The following is a 15,569-nucleotide window of genomic DNA, read 5'->3' on the forward strand; positions in this document are numbered from 1 at the left end:
TTACAATGTTTTTAACATGGAAACCTAACATTACAAACATACAAATTTGAAGTTTCATACAAAAAGATCTAAAGTTTAATACAATAATAAAATTATACTAGTACTAGCTAAAATGATTTTTTACTTTATAACTAATATTATTATTTAATATATAAAATATTGATGATCCAAAAACGAAATGACATACGCGGAATAAAAATTAGGAGCATGAATCAGACTATGAAATATATAATATATTTTTTAATTAATTAATTTATGAAATTTAGTTTTTTCGGTTTGGTTCGATTTAAACTTCAAGTGACTGAAACTCAAACCAAAAACTAAATTTACAATTCGGTTTGGTCTTGGCCCTACCAAAAATCGAATTTGCATATGATTTGATTTGAAATCGATTTGGGTTCGATTTGGTTTTTAGGTTTTTCGGTTTCATACCAAATAATTCCCACCCCTAATTAACCAAAAAAGAAAAAGAAAAATACTAACGTACAGAAGTTTTTTTATGGAATTTGATATTTAAAAAGTAAAATTTAATCGCCCATTTCTAGAACTTGATTTGGTTTTTCAACTTCATTGGGGTTTTCGGGGTTTTTTCTATACCCTATTGACAGGACGTCAAAACCGACGGCAACTGCCAACAGCAAACGGGTCTTGTCGGGTTACGCTTCGGGTCTTCCTGATTATCATTAGCAAGCAAACCTCTTTCCGTATTTCAAACTGCAAATCCAGAATTGGAGATTTAGGGCTTTTGAATTTTGATCTGAAAATGTCGCAACCGCGGAATACGAACTTGTATAGTATAATAGTGCCAACTTACAACGAACGACTCAATATCGCTCTCATCGTCTACCTCGTCTTCAAGCATATCCCGTAAGTTACATCTCTCTCTATATGTATCATGTTTTGATCTGTGTGATGGATTGATTTGGGATTCTGCAAGTTAACTGCAAATCCATGGCTTGGAAAATTGGGGGAACATCTGCTTAGCATTTCGAACTAAATTAACCTAGATTTTAATTCTAAACCTTAGAGATCATTCCTTTGAACTCTACATAAATACTATTTCGTTGCTTGTTAAACGTAAAATTGGGATGCTTGTTTAATTTTCTGTAAGATCTATGTATGTAGTTTCTACATGCCATATGAACGCGATTCTACCAATTTCATCATTTCTTGATCAAAAGCATACCAAAACAAGCAATACACTAGATTAATTTCAGTAATTTCTCAAAATCACAGCTTTTCAACAAGGGAAACCTCAACTCAACTTTGGAGAAATACTAGCAATGGCTTTAGCTTCCTTACCGATATTTTCTCCTTGTCTTTTTTCTATTGAAACTGAATTCCAGTTTGCATGAATGCCTGCTTAGTGCTTAAGAGATCTTTCCTTCAGTTTTGTAGCTATCTTCTATTAAACTCTCCTCAAAGTTAAGTATCTGCTACATGGCCATTATCATTAGCTCAAACTGTGAATTTTGTTAACAGATTTTATAACACTTCCTGGTTGTTTTCAAATCATGACATATTGTTATACTTTCAGGGATATTAACTTTGAAATAATCATTGTGGATGATGGAAGTCCTGATGGAACTCAAGATATTGTCAAGCAATTACAGCAAGTCTATGGTGAAGATCGCATTGTATGTACACTACTTTTTTATTTTTTTATATCTCTCATTTACATGCTAATAAGTCCTAATTTTGTAATCTTCTTAATGCAGCTATTAAGACCTAGGCCCAGAAAGCTCGGATTAGGTATCTCCTTATTTATTTAAGTAAAACTTCAGATTATAAATTTATAAGCATGAATTAACCTAATTTTCTTTGTTAACCAGGGACTGCTTACATTCATGGTCTGAAACATGCTTCTGGAAATTTTGTCATAATAATGGATGCTGATCTGTCACACCATGTAAGTAATTTGTTTAAGCCTTAAGGGCATTATAGTAAATTCCTCTTTCTGCCAACTAATCAATCTGTTTCCTGGTTTCTTTCGTATGTAAATCTATCTACACAGCCAAAGTATCTTCCACAGTTTATTAAGTAAGAAACTTTCACAAATCTTGATGTTGAAATTCGTTTCCATTTCCTAAAATTTACAACAAGGGGCATAATAAATTCAGGAAACAAATGGAGACAGGAGCGAGTATTGTTACTGGGACCCGCTATGTGACAGGTGGCGGTGTGCATGGTTGGACACTTATGCGCAAATTGACAAGTAGAGGGGCAAATGTTCTTGCACATACACTTCTTTGGCCTGGTGTATCTGACTTGACAGGGTCGTTTCGGTAAATAATCTTGAAACATCAAATTTATCTACTTTTACAGTTTTACCATTTACCATTTTAAATTATATATTTTTTTTACTTGTATGGTGTAGTCTTTATAAAAAATCTGTGCTTGAAGACATTATAAGCTCTTGTGTGAGCAAAGGGTATGTTTTCCAAATGGAGATGATTGTTCGAGCATCAAGAAAAGGATACCATATTGAAGAGGTTCTTTGTCTTTATTTCTTTTTTCCTTATTAAAATTACATAGGAATTTACTAATTTGGATTCTGTTTGGATGTTTTAGGTTCCGATTACTTTTGTTGACAGAGTTTATGGAAGTTCAAAGCTTGGTGGATCAGAAATAGTGGAGTACTTGAAGGGTCTTGTGTATCTTCTGTTTACAACATAAAGAAAGTAGGCTAAATATACTATTCTATATGATTGATAATCACACAGGAATTGCTTCTTGATTCTTATTTCTAATTGATAAGTACATTTGACTCATATCCCTTGCTTTCCTTAACCAATTGAATACCCATTTTGTAGCATTTTTATGAGAGAAATTTCCATATAATATTACTTGATTTTGATTTTGGGTTCGTTTACTGTGAAAAACATTTGTTTTAAAGATCTTTTGAAAGTTCTTGGTGCTAGATACTCCCATCATATCATAATCATAAATACTAATAATCATGTGACAAGTGGTGTTACATTGGAAGTCAACACATAGTATAATGTGGCACATAGTATAGTGCCACATTATTCCCAATCTTACTTAATTGCAATCGATCATGGCAGAAGAGGCAATTTCAATCTTGGATGTACGCTACAATGACACATTCACAACTACTCCATTGATGTATTTTGACCTAACGATGTATTTTGACCTAATCATAGCATTTGTATGAGATATTGATGTGAACAAGATGAACTTCTCTTATTTCTTCACCTTTCTTGAAATACTTATCAACTGCTTTTGCAAAAATGTGTATTACTGTGTGTCTTAAGTAAGTTTGGCTGAGGGGTTTCATATCATACATAATGAGTACAACTTTAATAAGTTTCTTTGAAGTTGCTAATGAAAATAAGAGGTTGAATGTGTATGTGGACTACCTACATGAACCTTTGTTTCATTGGATTCAGGAGGAAGAACCAAACCCTGAAGATGATACGATTTGTATAGAAGATGTTGGCTTTATTTTAGCAGATCGTGTGAAAGATGAACATGAAAATGATGTGAGTTATATCTCTGTGTATGTGTGTGTATTTTATTAGGTTTTAAATTTATCAAATCCTAATTTATTGCAATTACAATTATCTCACCTAATCTAGGTTTTGGTCAAAATACTAGTCATAATTACTTTATGATCATAAAACAACTATGATTTAAGCTAATAAAACTATATTAGTTGTCAAAATTCTACTAACTCAACAATAGGTAATAAAAATCTTGGTTTATCCTTTTATGTAAATTATAGGACTTATTTGTTCCTTTTAGAAATGACTTTGTTTAAAGTAAATATTTTGGGCATATAAGACTCTTTGTTTGAGTTGGGTTAATAAATCCAAGTACTTTGTGTATTTTGGTTGTTTTCTTAGAGGAGGATTGATTTGAGTAAGTTGGATTATCATCATTTGTTTCAACGAATTGACCACTAGATAATTCATTAGAAAAATCTATTGTCTAATTTATTTTGATGTGTGTTCAGATTGAAGACTCTTTCAATATGGTTTGATCGAATGTATGGTGTGTTTGAACCATGTAGTATTTTATTTTTTACAACTCTCTAGTTTTCAATCTTAATTAAGTTTACTTTATCGGGACAAAATTATTTTTCCGCAAACATAAACTTTGAATTTTTAGGAACTACAAATGTTTTTCTCAAGTATTTTTTCAAATAAGCCCTATCGAGAGATGTTACACGAGTTATCCTCACTATTTTGTTGGCTTGTTGCGTCTAATCTCTAACATACATTACCAATACATTCATTGACTAAAACTAATTAGACGTACCATCAAATTATCAATTTTTTCATTCTGAACAAGAGAATCATTTACAAGAAGATAAAATATGTGTCAACTCCTATGCATATTTTATTATATAATTATGATAAGATAGGCATAAAGATGGGCATTGATTATTACGCCACATATATATAAAATTAACGAGCTTATGCAGCCAAAAGTTGAACCACTGAATGAAACAAGGGAGGAGGCTGTCACACGCAACCTTCCAACGGAACATCCAATGTGTCGCATAAAGATTTTCTTGTTCGAGTGTTCCCAAATTCCTATAAAAACAAGATTCGCAGATGTAGCGATCCAAGCGGCAGTCTAGACAATAAAGGTGGCTGTTGGCATCTATCTAATCATCAACAAAAATGATACTCAAAACGATAGCGACTGTTGATACTTTTTCTTATAAATTATATGCATGCTGCTGGTAGTGGTGGCGCATCGGCTGTGCTGCTGTCATGGTGTTTGAACAGCATGCTAGTCGTATACGCCATCAATCGCATGCTTCTTGCACTTGCCACCACCACGTTCGTCGTAACAGTTGAATAATGCGTTATAAATCAGTATTTAATAGCCATTGATGCTGACAACAGAAGAAGTTTGTAATAAACTAATTCGTCAAAGACTTAATTTTTAAATCTAGTGATTAATTAAGAAACGGACATTTCAGCCGGCCCCAATGGACGTTTCGCTTGATCTATCTTCACTTATTTAACAACTCTTCACTTAGTCACTCCTCTTTATAAAACTCCAATCTTGTTTCAGTGTGTTCTATAATTCTACCAAGCCAAAAAGAATGACTAGAGTCGAGATCATTTCTAGAGAGAACATAAAACCATCTTCTCCAACACCACCACACCTGAAATCATACAATCTTTCCATCTTGGATCAGCTCATTCCTGCTCCTTATGCACCCATCATACTATACTATCCAAATCAAGATCAAGCCAGTGATCTTGAAGTCCAAGAACGGTTGAAATCTTTAAAGATTTCATTATCCAAAACATTAACACGCTTCTATCCTTTAGCCGGGACTATAAAGGACGACCTTTCTATTGATTGTACAGACGTTGGTGCTTACTTTGCAGTGGCTCATGTCGATGCTTATCTTGATGAGTTCCTGAATCATCCAGATTTTGATCTGATCAACCGGTTTCTTCCATGTGAACCTAGTTTCAATGGGAGTAACGAAGGAAGTCATGTGAGTAACATTCAAGTGAACATTTTTGAATGTAATGGGATCGCTATTAGTTTGTGTATTTCACACAAGATTCTTGATGGTGCTGCGTTGAGTATTTTCCTAAGAGGGTGGGCTGGGACTTGTTGTGGGTTGAAAGAAGTTGTGTACCCGAACATGAACACAAGCTCTTTGTTTCCCGCAAAAGATTTATGGCTCAAAGATTCATCAATGGTGATGTGGGGTTCATTGTTCAAGATGGGTAAATGTAGCACAAAAAGATTCGTTTTCAGTTCTTCAAAACTCGATGCTCTCAAGGCGAAGGCAGTGGGAAACAGGGTGAAACATGCTTCACGTGTTGAGGTGGTGTCGGCTTTGCTATGGAAGTGTATGATGGCTGCATCGGAAGAAAAGGCTGGCTTTTGGAAGCCATCTTTGTTAAGCCATGTTGTGAACCTTCGCAAAAGGATATTATCATCATTTTCATTAGAAAATTCCATCGGGAACTTGATTTGGATAGCGGATGCTGAATGTAAAACCGAGTCTGAAATCGGATTAGGAAATCTGGTTGGAAAAGTACGTGATGGGGTGTCGAGAATTGATGGTGAGTTTGTGAAGAACATGCAAGGTGACAAAGGGATAGAAGTGATGGAAGATTCATTGAAAAGGTTGAAAGATTGTGGGGATTATGTTGGGTTTACGAGTTGGTGTAAGATGGGGTTTTATGAAGTGGATTTTGGTTGGGGAAAGCCGATGTGGGTGTGTGGGAGTGTTTGTGATGGTAGTCCAGTTTTTATGAACTTTATTGTTTTGATGGACACGAGATGTGGTGAGGGGATAGAAGCTTGGGTGTCTATGGATGAACACGAAATGCATATTTTAAAACACAACTCCGAGCTCTTGGAGTTTGCATCACTTGATCCGAGTCCTCTAGACATGAACAAGTGATCGTTTGATCGAAGCTGCTATATATGAACCACCGAGCAATTTAGTTGTGGGTCCACCGATCCATATAAAGTTATAAACTAGTCATATTTTCTACTTTTTTGTGTTTAGATGCATGGATAGATGTTTTCTAAGTCTTGATCACTTGTAAATAGGTAATTTTCTAACCTTTTAGTTTTCGAATCTTGTAAGTTGGCTAAATCTCTGAAATGTCCAACCATTGCGTTGAATACAATGATGCAATGAAAATATCGATAAATATATGTTATTAATAATAAATATATCATTATCATTTAACTTGTAAATGATTTTGTTTTACTATTGCTATGGCTATGGCTAGTTAAATTGAAAAAAAAAAAAAAAAAAAAAAAAAACATATTCGGCCATACAAATTAAGGGTGACATCCATGGTTCGAGAGGTTGAAAGGTGGATAGAACGTTTGTGAGATCTTTAAATAAAGGTGCTGAAAGTTGGAGGACTGGGTTTGGCAAGTTAGAAAGCTGAGGACTTGAAGAGTGCTACCTGATCAAAGTTGGAAAAGTAGAGTGTTACCTGATCCGAATAAGAGTATAAAGTATAAACTGGGTATTGAGTGTTGACATTTATGTCTCTCATTATGGTCAAACACTAGATATTTTGTTGAGCATTTTGAGAGAATTCGTCTTCCATTAAAGATACCCACCTAAGTTTTTTTCTTTGTAATCGTATAGTTCTAGTCTTGTAATCAATAAGGTTCACTTCTGTGTATTTGTTTGGTGATAAAAGTTCGGTCGTGTTCTTTGTATACAAAATAAAAGTGTTCTAGCTACAAGATTTTTTTGTTAATCAAAACTATTTTGATTAAATTTGTTGAAGGCTTACGTTTCTAAACACTACAAAGCCAATATGACAAGGGTCGAGATCATTCTGAGAGAGCAAATAAAACCATCTTCCCCAACACCACCACACCTTAAATCATTCAATCTTTCCATCGTGGATCAACTCATTCCTGCCCCTTACGCCCCCATCATACTATACTACCCAAATGATAAAGATCACACCAGTGATCTTCAAGTCCAAGAAAAGTTGAAATCTTTAAAGAATTCGTTATCCAATACATTAACACGATTCTACCCTTTAGCTGGGACAATAAAGGATGACCTTTCTATCGATTGCACAGACATTGGTGCTTACTTTGTAGTGGCTCGTGTGGATGCTTCTCTCGAAGAGTTCTTGAAGCATCCAAATTTCAATCTGATCAATAGATTTCTTCCATGTGAGCCTAGTTTCAATGGGAGTAATGAAGGAAGTCATGTGAGTAACATTCAAGTTAACATATTTGAGTGTGGTGGAATCGCTCTTGGTTTGTGTATTTCACACAAGATTCTTGATGGTGCTGCCTTGAGTACTTTCCTAAGAGGTTGGGCTGGGACTTGTTGTGGGTTGAAAGAAGTTGTGCAACCGAACATGAACACGAGCTCTTTGTTTCCCACAAAAGATTTATGGCTCAAAGATTCATCAATGGTGATGTGGAAATCATTGTTCAAGATGGGTAAATGTAGTACAAAAAGATTCGTTTTCAGTTCATCAAAACTCAATGCTCTCAAGGAAAAGACAATGGCAAATGGGGTGAAAGTGAAAGATCCTACACGTGTTGAGGTAGTTTCGGGTTTGCTATGGAAATGTGTGATGGCTACATCTGAAGAAAAGACCGGTTCTTGGAAACCATCTTTGTTAAGCCATGTTGTGAACCTTCGCAAAAGGGTATTATCGTCATTTCCATTAGAAAATTCCATCAGGAACTTGATTTGGATAGCGGATGCGGAATGTAAAACCGAGTCTGAAATCGAATTTGGAAACCTTGTTGGAAAAGTACATGATGGGGTGTCGAGAATCGATAGTGAGTTTGTGAAGAAACTACAAGGTGATAAAGGGAGAGAAATGATGGAAGATTGTTTAAAAAGGTTGAAAGATTGTGGGGATCATGTTGGGTTTACGAGTTGGTGTAAGATGGGGTTTTATGAGGTGGATTTTGGTTGGGGGAAGCCGATGTGGGTGTGTGGGAGTGTTTCTGATGGTAGTCCGGTTTTTATGAATCTTATCGTTTTGATTGACACGAGATGTGGTAAAGGGATAGAAGCTTGGGTGTCTATGGATGAACATGATATAAATATCTTGAAACATAATTCCGAGCTTTTGGAGTTTGCATCTCTTGATCCGAGTCCTCTAGAAATGAACAAGTGAAGCTAAACTCTATGTGTATGTCATCTTTATTTATATACCTATTATTCGTGTTTCGTGCTTCTCTTCGATTGGATGTGTTATTATGTATTTTAATTTTACCAATCCTCATTATACTATGCTAATTAGAAAAAGTGTGTTTCTTTGTTTTTTGCTCATTCATTTAGCAAACACAACATATTATCAACTTCTATTGTCGTTAGATCACAATCAATATCGCCAATATCTTATAATCATTGCTAAGTTGCTAACTTAGTAAAAAAATGTTATATCTCGTGACAAAATCCAAAGTTGCACTATTTAGAAACAATTTTTGTATCTAATTTAAGTTCCTTATAGTGTACATTTACATGATTACACTAAAACCTTGGTATGTGCAAATATAACACAAAAGTACACAAACCTCGTATGTATCATGGTGTTCAATATAATTCACTCCTTCACATCATTTTAAACGACCCATGAGCTTCACATCCTTAAAAGTCGATATATATACCTGTCCAACACAAAGTACCAAAATTTTAAACATGTAAAAAGCCGTGTTTTAATTTAATTTAACAAGCCAAGATTCTGTGAAACTAACCTCGTGTCACATGTGATTGAGTCTGCAGTTTTTCTGTTAGCTGACCTAGTACTTTTGACTCGTTTAAGGTTTGTACTATATGATTCAAGACTCAAGAGTCTTTCTCATGTACCTCAAAGCAGACCTTAGTGTAGCCCTAGCTTTCCCATCTGGAGTGCACCCATATGATACCATTTCCTCATATACACGTGGAACCTGAAAAACAAATTATGTCAATCCATTTTCTTTTTACAAAAATAACGTTTTTTTAGCTACATTACAAGTTACATACCTCACTAAATTTCTCCACGCGAATTAAAGCTTTCATGAGAGTAGTGTATGTGACAACATCCGGTTTCACACCCTGTAATTGGAAACAATAAAACGGTTATAAGTTTAAAAAAAAAACACGATTCTTGGAGTTACAATCTTTTCACTTACATTTTCCTTCATGTATTGTAAAACTGCAAAGGCTTCAACATCTCTTCTATCCTCACCAAATGCATTGATTAATGCATTTAGAGCTAAATTACTCGGCTTCAAACCATCACTTGTCATGATCCTAAACGTATTAGCTGCTTGATTTGATAAACCCTGATTCATGACATCATTTACATCAACTTAAAATTTTCATGAAACTTGCTATTTATGTGAGGAAGATGAGAACATACATACCCTTTGTGCATAGGCATTAATCAAGGCGTTATACATAGTCAATGATGGCTTTAAACCAGCAGACTTCATCACCTCTAAGCACTCGATTGCATCTGTATATCTCCCTGATTTTCCATATACATCAATCAGTGTAGTATAAGTAACAACATTTGGCAATAAACCTTCACTCTGCATCTTCCCCAACAAGTGTTTAACATCAACCCATTTCTCCTGTTGCCCAAAAGAATTGATCATTATGTTATAAGTGGTTGTACAAGGTAAACACCCTCTTTGCTGCATTTCATCGAACAGGTTCTCTGCTTTCTTGTGATCCCCTGATTTACAGTAACAATCTATGAGTGTGTTCATTGTTACAGTATCTGGCTCAATCCCATCAACTTTCATTCGTTCCACTGTTGCCATTACATGATCAAGGATATTGTATTTTCCAAATGTATCGATCATAACATTATAGAATTGTCTATCTGGCTTTACTCCACATTTCTGCATCTCTTTTAATACTTTAAATGTTTTTTGCCACTCACCTCTGTCACGATAACTTGCTAAAATCCTACTGAAAACTAATGAGTTTGGCTTTACATTGTTGGATTCCATCTCTTTCAGCACGATTCTTGCACTTTCCCATCTACCCACGTTCCCATATGCATCAATCAAAAGGCTATATGTATGATCATCAGGTGAAACCCCATTTTTCTCCATTTCACTTACTATTGACTCTGCATCTTTCAAGCTACCATTTTTAACATACCCTTTTAACACAGCATTGTAGGCTCTGGTTCTGGGTATCACTCCGCCTTCTTTAATTTCTTCAAAAATGGCTTCCGCCTCCTCGGCTCTACCCAAATTCCCCAACTGCAAAATCAAAGAGACGACAGTGGAGGTTCTTGGGTTCATCCCTTTCCCTTGAATCACACCTAAGAAGTACATAGCTCTATCGACATCACCTGATTTAGCAAACCCTAAAACTATATCATTCAACAATTGCCCATCTAGCTCGATAGCATCTGATATCATTTCAGCGTACAATTTTTCTAACAACACTGAATCGATTTTATTACTACGAACTAAAGACTGAATAATTAAGCTGTAATTCACAAAATCTGATTGGTAACCTTCCCGCCGCATCCTGTTCATCAAATTGATGGCTTTCTCCAACTCATCGTTACGCGCGCATGCACCAATCAGTGCATTATACGTAATGGGAGTCATCGTTTGTTTCTGAGATAACAAAAAAGCTTCGTATAACTTCTCGGAGCGTCCGAGGGCATGGATTAAAATTGAGTAGAGCAGTTCATATGAGAAACAGAGATTATGCTTCTGGAGCCAAGTAACGAGGGCGTATGCGATTTCGAAAGAGGATGTTGAAGAAGATGTCAGGGATTTGAGAAGAGAGTGCCATAGTGGACCTGGGACTACTCGGTATGACTCAGCGAGCCGTAGCTCGGTCTGGTCGAGTGACGTGGGTGAGTTGGAATCGGATGTTTCGGAGTCCGAATTGTAGGTGGAGAGGAACTGGAGGAGGGGAGAGAAGTCGTACCTGCGATGGGGGTAGAGGGAAACGACGGCGTCTTGTGTAATTGTGTCATCTTCGGATAAGAAAGGGGAAGAGGAAAAGGAGGGTGATGCACGGAGATGTGAGTGGCTTATGTGAAAGGTAGAGGAGGAGAGCGATTGTGGCAGTGGTTGGTAGAGGTTCCGGTGGCGGAGGAAGCGGTTGGTGGTGGATAAGGGTGGAGGGAGGAGGAGAGCGTTCATTTTGCGCAGGTTCTTGAGAACTGTTGGGTGGTGGGAAAAACAGGATGGGCATTCATCTATTTGAGAATTTATACATTTAGTCCCTAAACTATTAAGAAAATATGTATTTTGCTAGGGACGAGCAAAGGAACCGACCCGGCTGGAACCGGCCCGAACCGAACCCAGCCCGGGAACGAAAGTCGGCCAAAATTAAGAACCGAAACGGACCGTCGGTTCTACCGGTTCTTGCCGTATCTTCAATGTTGGAACCGGTCCTCGAGAAATAACAACATACGGTTCCGGTTTTTGCCGGTTCTACCGGTTCTGGTTCCTACCGATTCCCGGTTTCAAAAATCCACAAGAATATCGTCTTGTTCCCGGCTCGACCGGTTCCATCGGGTTCCGTTTCCGGTTCCGGTTCTGGTACCGGTTCCCCGGTCCATATGTTCATCCTTATATTTTGCCACCAAGCAGCTCACGTTTTATCAAATTTGGTATGGGTACCTATAAGTAATTAACACAAAAGTCCTTATGTTTATCATTAATAAAAAGAAAAAAAAGTTTGATCCGATAATCACTTTTATATACATCAAAACCAGAAGTGTGCCAAAGGCCTACCGGGGCATACACGCGGCGTAATACCAGTAAGCTCAACGTACTTCAATCCCAAGCAGTATGCGTGACGTACATCTTAGTACGCCTAACGTACTGGGTTGTTGTGCAATTTCAACCATTAAGTGCCTAATCCATTGTAACACCCTGAATTCATAAGACTTAGAAAGGTCAGAAAAACCTCAAAATCAGGAGGTAACTCGTCGAGTTGATGGAATGACTCAACGAATAGGAGTACGTTGTGGGTCGCGGGTTAAGTGACCTACTCGACGAGTCGGGGGACCGATTTGGCGAGTTGGTATGGGTTTGGAAAACCCTAAATTCAGGCCTTGTACCCTATTTAAAGAACATTATAACACTCCATCAACCTCCTAAATGCTCTCTCAAGTCCAGAGTGAAACCCTAGTGCCTTTCATGTGCTTGTGAGCCATTTGTGAGCATCCTTGAGTGTTTTAGATCTTGAAGAAGAAGGTGAAGCCTTGGGATACAAGAAGAGACTAGTAGATCCAGAATCCTCTTGCATCCTCCTCCATTTTCTGTTAAGAAAGTTTCAATCTTGACCATTATGGACATAGATCTCTCCTTTGTCACTTTTAGGTGTTTTTGGTCCAAGAACCCTAGCATGAGAGGAATGGACGTCCCAAGGGCTTATGTTTTCAGATCCAGCACCATTAAGGGTTGTTATGGCATAAAGCTGCAAGCTTTATGCCATAGGAATCCCCATGCAAACATAAGAAGTGTTCTTTTGGCCTTTTTAGCTCAAAAGGCCATGAATGGAGGAAAAGGCAGAAGCTTTGCATGGTTATGAAGTGGTTGGGTCCATATCTATGATTTGGATTCTTTGTGCTCGACTAAAATCGTCTAAATAGAATTGGACTTAGGAGGACTCGATGAGTTGCTCTTAGGACTCGGCGAGTCAGACTGTTTTTTTGCCCAAAACCCTTCTGTTAGTGGGTGTGTGTTGAGTTGGTAGAGGACTCAGCCAGTTGGGTTCATTATGGACTTGAAGATCATCGTACTCGATGAGTTCAAGGAATGAACTCGGCGAGTCTAAGGCAATATCCCTAACTTATGAAGATGGACTCGACGAGTTCAAAGGTGAACTCAGCGAGTCGGTTGTAAATGGATCCTGATGTGTTTAAAGGTGAACTCGATGAGCTCAAGGAAGACTCGACGAGTAGGATTGAAGTCCAGAGTTACGTGTGGATTGTGGGACTCGACGAGTTGGTGAGTCAACTCGGAGCATTGACTTTGACCGTTAACTTTGACCAAGTTTGACATGGGTTGACTTTTGAGGGTATTGTGATCTAAGTGTTATTTTGGGTATTGATAGTTCGGGGAGCCGAAGGATCAGCAGTTCAGGAGTTGCCGGTTAGCAGTCAGAAGTGTTCAACTAGTCTTCAGCAGTGTGAGATGAGTCTCCTCACTGTGTGCATGGTTCTACGGCCACAATACCAGCCCATTATGTTTATGTATCGTAGGAAGACCCAGGGGTTATCCCTAGGCACTTATTTTTGGGTTTTCTATGAATCAAATACACTCTAAAACTAGGCAGCGCAAAAATCGAAACAACGATATACCTAAGTGTACATGCATCCTATAGATCTATGGCTTCATGCTAATTACATCAACCCTAGAAAACTAAAACATAAGTAAGAAAACATATCTCTTATGTAGCCCTTGATCTCTATGCTTGAGATCTTGAACCTCCATGAAGTTGCTTGGATGAAAGGATCCAAACCAGAATCCCTCTAATGGTATCACACCCAATGACACAAAAGAGTGGAATAAAAATAACTAGGATAAGGGTCAATTTCCCAAACCCAAAAGGGTTAGAAATCGTCCCTAATAGGGAGAGGAAGAAAGGTTGGTGAATACTTCAAGCCATGGTGCAAGGAGGAATGAAATCCCTAAGACCCTATTTATAGCCTTGGATGCCTCCTAGGGTTTTGTACTCCTTCCCATATGGGATGGAGGCATAACCACGAAATTTCACTCCTTTCCCATGTGGGATGGAGTGAATTTCATCCAACCCTAATTTCATAAGGTTCTGGAACATTCCTGATTAACCAACTATCGATTAATGAACATTCAACCATTTAATTAATTAAACTGTTAATTAATTCCCAAAATATATTTCCAATTAGTTTCTAATTAATTATTAACCATAAACTAATTTCTCCTTTATTTATTCTACTCAATTTGGGTCTTGAAGGCAACCCAAAAGGACCCTACTATTATTAGAAATATTACCAATAATTAATGACCTTGGACACAATTCCAACAGTCTCCCACTTGGACAAGTCATCAACTATACGAGGACTAATATTTCTCCAATAATCAACAGACAGTTAGTCATCCAATGCAACTACCGAACTCTTGATCTAATCAAGATTCAACCCTTAGATAAGTGATCAACTATCCCTTCATTCTATGATATCTATATGAATTCGAGACATGGATACTGGTCAATCTCAAGAATTCAAGATTATGTTTCCCAATATAGATTTGTGACGACTACATCTGACTACTAAATTGAACACATCAATTTCAGTCAGGGCTCGGCCAAGCACTTTAGATGTCAGCACCAAATCATTAAGGGGCCCATAGATATCGCTTCTCCTATTAAGGCAGAAGGAACGAATAAACTTTGACTACATAGTTTTTGTCTATTTCATCATGTCAAACATAGACATACCCTTTATAACTACCAGTTACGGTGTAACATCCGGGTTCCCAGGTATTATAATTTATTCTTTTATTTTTGGGTGTTGTGGGGAGACTCGGCGAGTTGGCGTCTAAACTCGCCGAGTATGGTCGTGGATTCGTATGTGAGTTCACAGCTGGACTCAGCGAGTTCATGAGTGGACTCGGCGAGTCCACGCTTTTTAATGAAACCCTAATTTCTAGGGTTTGAGACCTATTTAAAGGGTCTTAGGGCCGTCATCTGCGGCCACCAACCCCCAGAGAGAAACCCTAAGAGATCTAGAGCGTTTGTGAGGAAGGAGAGGCCATTCTTGATCCTTTTGTGGGTGTTTTTGCAAGAAGGAAGTGACCAAGGCAAGAGGAGGTTGAAGGAGGTGCGATTTTAGTGGTTTTTGAGTTCATAGAGTTTGTATTGAGGTATTTTTCTCGGACCTTCTTCAGTTTTGGTGTTGATTCTTAGTGTTAGCGTTTTCTAACCCTTTTTGAGGTTGATTAAGTGGAGCCTTTGGTCCCTTCTCGAGTTTGTGTTCTAGATCTGGACCCAAAGAAGTCCAAAGGCCTTAACCCTTGGAGCTTTATGAGTCATTTTGGGAGCCATGAGCTTGGGATGTCATTTTTGGGGCTAAATCACCATTTTGGACCATTTAGATGTT

General features: G+C 37.5%; 3 protein-coding genes and 1 pseudogene across 3 annotated transcripts; 3 read left to right on the top strand and 1 right to left on the bottom strand.

The window, feature by feature from the left end:
• The first annotated feature begins 568 nt into the window (after positions 1-568).
• On the top strand, positions 569-2,866 carry DPMS1 (Nucleotide-diphospho-sugar transferases superfamily protein). Its single transcript, XM_079022454.1, has 8 exons — positions 569-867; positions 1,538-1,637; positions 1,719-1,752; positions 1,833-1,909; positions 2,015-2,040; positions 2,121-2,285; positions 2,378-2,492; positions 2,572-2,866. Exons 1-8 carry the CDS (start codon positions 764-766, stop codon positions 2,674-2,676), a joined length of 726 nt encoding a protein of 241 aa, XP_078878580.1. The 5' UTR covers positions 569-763; the 3' UTR covers positions 2,677-2,866.
• Positions 2,867-5,045: 2,179 nt separating this feature from the next.
• LOC145073391 (epi-neemfruitin B 7-O-acetyltransferse L7AT pseudogene) lies at positions 5,046-6,711 on the top strand (annotated as a pseudogene).
• A 127-nt stretch (positions 6,712-6,838) lies between these two features.
• LOC145072921 (epi-neemfruitin B 7-O-acetyltransferse L7AT-like) lies at positions 6,839-8,762 on the top strand. Its single transcript, XM_079019412.1, has one exon. The coding sequence runs from the start codon at positions 7,293-7,295 to the stop codon at positions 8,628-8,630; it is 1,338 nt and encodes a 445-aa protein (XP_078875538.1). The 5' UTR covers positions 6,839-7,292; the 3' UTR covers positions 8,631-8,762.
• A 90-nt stretch (positions 8,763-8,852) lies between these two features.
• On the bottom strand, positions 8,853-11,647 carry LOC145072920 (Pentatricopeptide repeat (PPR-like) superfamily protein). Its single transcript, XM_079019411.1, has 5 exons — positions 9,865-11,647; positions 9,631-9,783; positions 9,482-9,553; positions 9,211-9,405; positions 8,853-9,123 (listed from the first exon to the last, which is right to left on the bottom strand). The coding sequence occupies exons 1-4, from the start codon at positions 11,617-11,619 to the stop codon at positions 9,295-9,297; spliced, it is 2,091 nt and encodes a 696-aa protein (XP_078875537.1). The 5' UTR covers positions 11,620-11,647; the 3' UTR covers positions 8,853-9,123; positions 9,211-9,294.
• Positions 11,648-15,569: the final 3,922 nt, after the last annotated feature.

The sequence above is a fragment of the Lactuca serriola genome, chromosome 9, assembly GCF_051521515.1.
Source record: "Lactuca serriola cultivar US96UC23 chromosome 9, Lser_US96UC23_V15, whole genome shotgun sequence".
In the NCBI taxonomy this organism is placed as follows: domain Eukaryota; kingdom Viridiplantae; phylum Streptophyta; class Magnoliopsida; order Asterales; family Asteraceae; genus Lactuca; species Lactuca serriola.

Bases quoted from the DNA above. Each gene is read 5' to 3' on its own strand.
- LOC145072921 (XM_079019412.1), top strand. From the start codon at position 7,293: ATGACAAGGGTCGAGATCATTCTGAGAGAGCAAATAAAACCATCTTCC.
- DPMS1 (XM_079022454.1), top strand. From the start codon at position 764: ATGTCGCAACCGCGGAATACGAACTTGTATAGTATAATAGTGCCAACT. The intron at 1,638-1,718 runs GTATGTACACTA...TTCTTAATGCAG, and splicing joins TCTATGGTGAAGATCGCATT to CTATTAAGACCTAGGCCCAG. The intron at 1,753-1,832 runs GTATCTCCTTAT...TTTGTTAACCAG, and splicing joins GCCCAGAAAGCTCGGATTAG to GGACTGCTTACATTCATGGT.
- LOC145072920 (XM_079019411.1), bottom strand. From the start codon at position 11,619: ATGAACGCTCTCCTCCTCCCTCCACCCTTATCCACCACCAACCGCTTC. The intron at 9,784-9,864 runs GTATGTATGTTC...GTCATGAATCAG, and splicing joins TTAATGCCTATGCACAAAGG to GGTTTATCAAATCAAGCAGC. The intron at 9,554-9,630 runs GTAAGTGAAAAG...TTCCAATTACAG, and splicing joins TACAATACATGAAGGAAAAT to GGTGTGAAACCGGATGTTGT.